This window comes from Microtus ochrogaster, linkage group LG7_11, assembly GCF_000317375.1.
Source record: "Microtus ochrogaster isolate Prairie Vole_2 linkage group LG7_11, MicOch1.0, whole genome shotgun sequence".
In the NCBI taxonomy this organism is placed as follows: domain Eukaryota; kingdom Metazoa; phylum Chordata; class Mammalia; order Rodentia; family Cricetidae; genus Microtus; species Microtus ochrogaster.
In genome coordinates, this window is record NC_022032.1 from 3,482,307 (window position 1) to 3,489,853 (window position 7,547).

A 7,547-nucleotide genomic window follows, 5' to 3' on the forward strand; every position below is an offset into this window, starting at 1 on the left:
AAAAAAAAAAAAGAATTTATAATACTAACAGCTAAGCCAAATGACACCAACTAGGAAACTGGTAAATTATTATTTCCATATATGGAATAAACAAGGTAGCTACTAGATGATTTACTCATAAAAACTGAGGAGACTATTATACTTGTTAAAGAAGAAATCTAGACGTTTCACTTGATTCTGTAGCATACTGCAATTACATTAATTCTAACTCTACCTTATCTTTGGAGAACATGGTTTTTGGATGTTCATCCTGGGTTCGAGACTGCCATGTTAGGTTCGCCAAAGCACTAAGGCACATTTCTTTTAAATCTATCAAAAAAAAGAGGGGGGAGATGTATCTGTAAAACTCGATTTCTATCAATAAGAGCATATTCAACACAGTAGGTGTGATGGTTAGTTTCAACTTGACACAACTTGACTCTTGAGGGATGAGCTACATCAGGCTGCCTGCGGAGTTATCTTGACTCTGGAAACTTCAGAAGGCTTGCCCACTATGGGCAATACTATGTCCTGGGCAGGGGATCCTGAACTGTATACTAGAAAAAGCAAGCAGAGCTGAAACACGCTGTTCTGTGTTTCTAATTTTGGGGTCAACCTTGTCAGCTCCCTCAAATGTCTGCTGCTGTGACTTCAGTCATGGACTGTGACGCCCCCCCACCCCCAAAACCTTTTCCCTTACCAGGTAGAGAAACCAAGATAGTGGTCTACAAAATAATAACAGGAACAGTCAAAAGTAATAATTTGGCTTGAAATGGGCAATTGTAATTATTCAGAGTGAAATATCAAGCTAATTCTAGTCAGTTTTTAACAAAGGTAATCTAAGTGTGCTAACCCAGATCCCTTTTGTTTTCCAAGAGATAATATTTTAAAAATACTCCAGAGTTATTCTTACTTGCTTGCTTCCGGAGAAAGTAGGTATTCCCACTGTGGTGGCACACATTGCAATGGAAACTGTAGTTGGTCATAAAAGGTAGACATGATCTGTGGATAAGCCAAATTTACACAAAATTAGTGAACTCCTGAACATATTCCTAAGCATGTTTTCTTCCTTTAAAAAGTTTATTATTGTTGTTGTTGTGTGTATACATGATACATGTATGGCACACTTGCCAAGATACACACATGGAAGTGGGAGGCCAACCTGTGGCTCAGTTCTCTCCTTTCAACTTCATAAAGGTTGCAGGGATCAAACTCAGGTGGCCAGGCTTGCCCACTGAGCTATCTCACCAACCCACTCTGGCTTTTTCTGTGACAGGGTCCTGATTTACAATTAGCTTTAGCCTGTACTGACTGAACTTGTGATCCTCCTACCTTAGCTTCCTAAGTACCTGAATTACAGGTATGTACCACTAGCTAAACTCAATATACATGTTTTTTCCCTTTCTAGGTCTTGTGGTACTGCCCTGCTTAGCCTGATGTTCAATATCCAGCCAGCCTGGCCTCAACATTTAACCATAAAGACTGATTGAAAGGCAGGATAATTTCTACATTTTTTTTTAACCGTTTATTTTATTTTGTATACACTGGTGTTTTGCTGCATGTATGTGTGATGGTGAGATTTTACAAGAGTTACAGACAGTTGTGAACTGCCACGTGGGTGCTGAGAACTGAATCCAGGTCTTCTGGAAGAGCAGACAATGCTTAACCATCGAGCTATGTATCTCTCCAGCCCCAGATTTCTACAATGGGTGTTCCAGACCAGCCAGGGCTACCCAGTTAGAGAGCCATCATAAGAGCTACTCACACTGAATCAAAATAGCTCACCTTCTAGCTACTGAGCTAGTCCATAGAAGAGGAGACTCAATCTGAGTCATAATGTGATTCTATTTCTCCAGAATAGATGCTTTGACTAAATACGTGTTTAGGCACAAGTTGTTTTTTTTTTCTTCCTTCAGAGCATAAGATACTTATATAGGGATAGATTATAAGCAATTAGAAAGGAAACAAAGTATACACTAGGCATGAAAATAACACAAAGATTAGCTCAGTGTTCTTGAGAAATTAAAAAGAAAGTCTTTCTGATGATGGTGATCCATCCAGGGTTCTGCACACAGTGGCTGAGTATACTACTACTGGACTGTATGCTACACCTTCAGATTTTCGTGACAACGGGCTTTACCACTGTAAATATCAAACCCAAAATATAAACTTAAATATAAATTAAAAATTTGTCTCAGATCTAATTATATAATCTTTTCTAGTTATATAGTCTTATTTCCCAATCACTTTAAGTTTAAAAGCAAGGGCATGCCTAATAGGGCGCTGTTCTCAGTACTTAAACACACACTAAATGGCAGTAACTCTTCAGTCAGCATCAGGTCACTGAACAGGGGTTAGGGTGAGCACAATAGACTACCCACCGATCTACAAACGGAAGCAACTGTTGAATATGCCAAAGAAAGTTCTTTTCCTTTGGTGTTTTTAAAAATGTCTTTCGATTTTTTGAGATTATAATATGATTACATAATTTCCCTTTCTTCCCTCCCTCCTAGACTCCCATGCCAACCCTTCAAATTATTTTGCCTGGTCTACAGAGTGAGTTCCAGGACAGGTTCCAAAGCAATACAGAGAAACCCTTTCTCGAAAAAACAAACAAAACCAAACCAAACAAGTCAGGAGAGGGTAGCGGATCCCCCATAGCTGGAGTTCCCTGACCACTGTGAGCTGCCACATGGATGCTGGGAATCAAACCCCATCCTCTGGAAGAGGAGCCAGTGCCCTTCCAGAGGTCCTGAGTTCAATTCCCAGTAGTCAGATGGTGGCTCACGACCATCTAAAATGAGATCTGGTGCCCTCTTCTGGCTTGTTGCCATACATGCAGGCAGAAGAACAGTGTATACATAAATAAATCTTAAAAAAAAAAAACAACAACCAAAAAAACCACGAAATGTACTCACGATGTGTCTATTCCGAAGGTGTCAGCGGTAAACCATTTCATACATAGTCCACACTGCAACTCCACCTCTCCCAGTTGTCGGCCATTCTCTTCATCCACAGAGCCCACCTGGGTATCCATCGCTTCTGAAGTATCGCCAGCACCTTCCTGGAGGCACGGGGCAAGAAGACCATCAAACGGGTTGGCTGACTACATTTTTAAAAATTAGATTAAAAATCTTAAAACAAAATCTAGTTTGCCTTTCAAAGGCGTAAGATGATACTTACTAGAGTATCTTTCCCATTAGAAGATTCTGTCTCCAGACCACTTACATCAACCAAGTTTGCATCCCTGTAAAAGAAAGTAAGAGATTTCAAGATAAACAAACTTCAAAATACCTACTCCGAAACCAAACAACAAACAAAAACCGTGGAAGCAAATACGGATGGACTTCCCAGTCTAAGCCTGTCCTCGACTGGATGCCCAGGGAAACAATCCGAACATTAGAAAGAATATAGTCAAGACAAACACAGTGAAGTCTAATGGGTCGTTACAGCCATCTACACGGCTTAGAGATGGTCCTGGGGGGGGGGGGGAGTCACAGGGATCTGCGTTTCTTAGGGCTTTCAGGATTGTGACTCCTTCCACACCGGCACCGACGGGAGATGCCCTTCCTGCGCTATTTCAGGAACTAGGATTAGGAGAGGCAGGAGGATGGCAAGGGCGGGAGCGAGGGAAACTTGCTTGGCTCACACGGGCGCTAAAGGAAACGAGGTCTGAGGCGCAGTTCCGAGCCAAGCAGCCTGCGGGGCTGCAGAGGGCACAGCGCAGGCCGAGCCGTTGGCCGCAGGGCCTGGGTCGGGAGGGCCGCACAGGAGCGGCGCGAGCCCCGGGATGGCACGAGGGGCAGGCCCTTCGTCTCGCGCTCTCGCGGGCTGCAGATGCCTTACCCACTCTCAGCCTCTCCGGAGCTGGGCTCCGCTCCCGGAGCAGCAGGCGGCCCCTCTCCAGCCGCGGCGGCCACCGGCTCCGTCTCTCCCTCCTCTGTCGTGGTGGCGCTTGCAGCCGTTCCAGGACCAGGACCGGAGCCCACTCCAGGGCCAGGACCTGCCCCAGTGGCCGCCATTGCTACCCCTTCGGCGGCTCTCGCGAGAATAGCATCTGTTCAGGGAGTTGCCGCCTGGCCCTGCAGTCTTAAAGTGGTAAAGGCCTTTTGTTGAGCCCACCTCTTGCTTGTGAATCAGGCCCTTGGAGCCTGCCCGCTTTAAGGCCAGAAAAGCAGAGCGCGACGCCGAGAGCCAGTGTTTGAGGGAAGCCGTGCACTAGGTCTGTTATTTGCTTTCCTCAAAGATTTACGTTATTTCTTACAAACAAAAACAAACAAAAACAGAAAACCTGCTCATTTTCTTGGCTAAGAGTGGAAACCACCGCGTATATGGGGATTTGAGAGCGTTGCCTTTGAGCCGTTGTGTGCAGAGCGAACGTGCATAAGACCTAAGAAACTTCCAGAAAAAAAAAAAACAGCACCTCTCTAGCTCAGGCCTGCTGTAAGCTGCTGCACTCCTGGTGGTTCGCCACTCCGAGCCCGCTCCCTGGTTGGTGGCTTTAGGAGATTCCAGAACCCGGGTAGGAGACGGGGGAGAGGCGAGACTGAACATCTGGCCTGAGGAGACTAGGAGGACCGTGCGCTGCTGGAGCTGCGGGGCTTCTTCCAGGAGGAAAATGAAGCCCCCGGGCAGAGTCGGTACCCGAGAACTGAGTTTAGACAGGTAGAAGAGCAGACACTAAAAAGTGGAGAACGAGGGATAGGAGCTGGTAGTTGAAACCCTGGAGTAAGTGGAAGGAAGCGTAGGGTCTCCAAACTCTAGGATATAGACTGTAACAGAGTCTCCCTCCTCCTCGCTCGCTCGCTCGGTGTTTGTGTGTGTGTGTGTGTGTGTGTGTGTGTGCGCGCGCGCGCGCGAGCGCGCGTGGGTCTACGTGGGCATGTTTGTGCCATGGCGCACTGGAGAGGTGACAAGACATCTTGTGGGAAAGATTCTTCCGTTGTGTGGTTGTAGGGATACATCCAACTCAGGCTTAGCAACAAGTGTCTTTACCCACTGAGCCGTTTCACTGACCCTACATTTGCTTTAAAAAAAAAAAAATGATTTGCAATAGAACATAGATCTTTAAAAAAATTTGGGATAGATCATTGATGAGTTACTTTTAAGGAAGAAGGCGAGTCTCCTGTTTTGGCCTGAGGGCTTCACAGGGTTAAGAGTTCAAGATGGCAGAGGAGAGAAATGGCAGCAAGCAGCAGGCATAGCGACTAGAACACGTGACCGAGAGCTCACATTCCTTACCAGAATCGCCAAGCACAGAGAGAGGGAACTCCTAGAAAGCTGCTTTACTTTTTACTCATAAAGCCCGCCCCCAGTGACGTACTTCCTCCAGCAAAGCTTACCCCCCTAAGCCTCCCCAAATACCACACCAACTGGAAACCAAGTGTTCAGATCCCCCCAGATGATGGGGGACAAGTCTCGTTCAAACCATCCTAGGTCATACTTCTTGGGGAGTAAACTTTCTCTAAAAGATGGAATGTAGTGTGGGGTGCAGAAGCCGTGAGGGTAAATCACCAATAGCCCTCATAGTGCCAATAGGACCCAGATTGAGGGAACCTAATCAACAAAAAGGACTGGGTTCAGAGCATGGACAACTTAACGGTGACTACATCACTGAAAAAAAAAAATTGCAGCCCTTAGCACTGCAACCGTTAATTGGCAATTCGCCTTCCTCAAGGAAGGGTAGGGCCTCATGCGCCGTTCCCTACCCGTAGTGAAATCGTGACAGGGCCCTACCTTGTGAAGCTACTGGGATTTTATGAGCGCAGTGGTCGTTCCATGAGCAGAAGACTGTGGGTGTCGGGGGTTCTAGGATTCGGGCTGAGTACTTAGCAGTTACCTTTTCTTAGCACTGGTCCTTGGAGTTTCCACATGAAGCTAACTGCATATTCTTTCTTTAGGGGTGATTAAAATTCCATTGTGTATATGCACCACATTTTTATTCTCATTCAACCGCTGATGGGCATCTATGGTGATTCTGTTTCCCCGCTCTTATGAATAGAGCCGCAGTGCACATGAACGCACCGGTATTCTGCTGTAGGATTGAGTGCTTTTAGGTCTGTGCCCAGAAACAGTATAGCTGAGACAGATGGTAATTTAGGTTTTGATAATCCTCCACACTGATCTCCATAATGGCTGCACCAGTTACACTCATACCAGCCATGAATTAATGTTTCTCCTTGCCCATGCCCTATTCAGAATGTGTTGTTGTTTTCTTAAGGATAGCCGTTTGCATTGGAGATGGACTCTCACAGCAGGTTCAATTATAGCAGTTTTAAATTACATCTCTTTCATGGCTAATGATGTTGCCCTCCTTAAACATATTATCCAATCACGGATCTTCTTTTGAGAACTCTCTGTTCTGTCTCCTTAGCCTGTTTTTGTATTGTTTGTTTTCCTTCCTTTCTTCCTCCATCCCTTTCTTCTTTCCTTTTTAATTTGTTTAGACAGGTCTCACTGTTTAGTTCTGGTTGGTCTAGATCTCATCATGTAGACCAGGCTAGCCTTCTGTCTTTCAAGGACTGGGATAAAAAGTATGCACCACTATGTCAGGCTTGCTTTTATACCTTCCTTTCTTCTTTCTTCCTCCTTCCTTCCTTCCTTCCTTCCTTCCTTCCTTCCTTCCTTCCTTCCTTTCTTTCTTGATACAAGGCCTTTGCCAGGGATGACCTTGATGACCTTGATAACACTTCAGATGACCTCCCAAGTGTTAGAGTTACAAGCATATTCTACCATGCCATGCCAGATTGGTGTGGTGCTGGGGTTCAAAGCCAGGGCATTGTACGTGCTAGGCCAGCACTCTACCAATGGAGCCATACTGCTAGTTCCTCTTGCACATTTTAAAGTTACACTTATTTAGTGTGCCACAGGGCACACTTGGAAGTCAGAGGACATATTTTGGGAATCAGTTCTCTCCTTCCATCACGTGGGTGCGGGGTCAACAAGTCATTAGGCTTGGTGGCCAGTACCTTAGACCCACTCACTGGGCCTCCTAACCAGCCCTGTGATACAGTATGTACTGGTGGCAGAATACTAAGGAGAAAGATGGTTTAGTTGCCTGACAACATATTGTTGAAAATATTAAATGGTGAAAGTTAAGGAAATGAAAATAATATAATTACAACAACTTAAGCAGAAGCAGACTGACAAAATAATGTGGCTAAATATGTGACTTTATTTTCCAAATAAGTTTTTCTCACACACACACACGAGGCTTATTTAGAAAATAAATAAATATTTATTTATTTACTTTATTATACATATATTCATTCACATATTGACACATACTTGATCATGGAAGCATATATGTTTATAATAAATGAATCAGAGGCCGTAGGTGTTGCGAGCTCTGATGCTGGAATTACAGGTGGTAGTGAGTCACCCAGTGAAACTGCTGGGAACCAACCTCAGGTCCTCTAAAAGAGCAGCAAGTGTCCTTAACCACTGAGCAATCCCTCTAGCTCTGCAAACAATTCACCACCTCTCTCCTCTCTTTTCCTTCTCCATTCAGAAAAGGACTGCCATGGTACTGGCATCTTTTCTTTTTTAAATTAAATTTTAAATGATCT

General features: G+C 44.9%; 1 protein-coding gene across 3 annotated transcripts in view; it reads right to left on the reverse strand.

The window, feature by feature from the left end:
- The window catches only part of Ash2l (ASH2 like, histone lysine methyltransferase complex subunit), a 25,292-nt gene extending 21,187 nt beyond the window's left edge, over nucleotides 1–4,105 (reverse strand). Inside the window, exons 1-5 of one of the 3 annotated variants that reach the window (XM_026786905.1) lie at nucleotides 3,826–4,105; nucleotides 3,163–3,226; nucleotides 2,898–3,043; nucleotides 893–981; nucleotides 215–309 (exon numbers count right to left, since the gene is read on the reverse strand). In XM_026786905.1, coding sequence (XP_026642706.1) covers nucleotides 215–309; nucleotides 893–981; nucleotides 2,898–3,043; nucleotides 3,163–3,226; nucleotides 3,826–4,001 — 570 coding nt within the window. In that variant the 5' untranslated portion in view covers nucleotides 4,002–4,105. The remainder of the gene's footprint in view (nucleotides 1–214; nucleotides 310–892; nucleotides 982–2,897; nucleotides 3,044–3,162; nucleotides 3,227–3,825) is intronic. The other 2 variants (XM_013352042.2, XM_005362466.3) reach the window with 2 other exon arrangements.
- Between the last annotated feature and the right edge of the window lie 3,442 nt (nucleotides 4,106–7,547).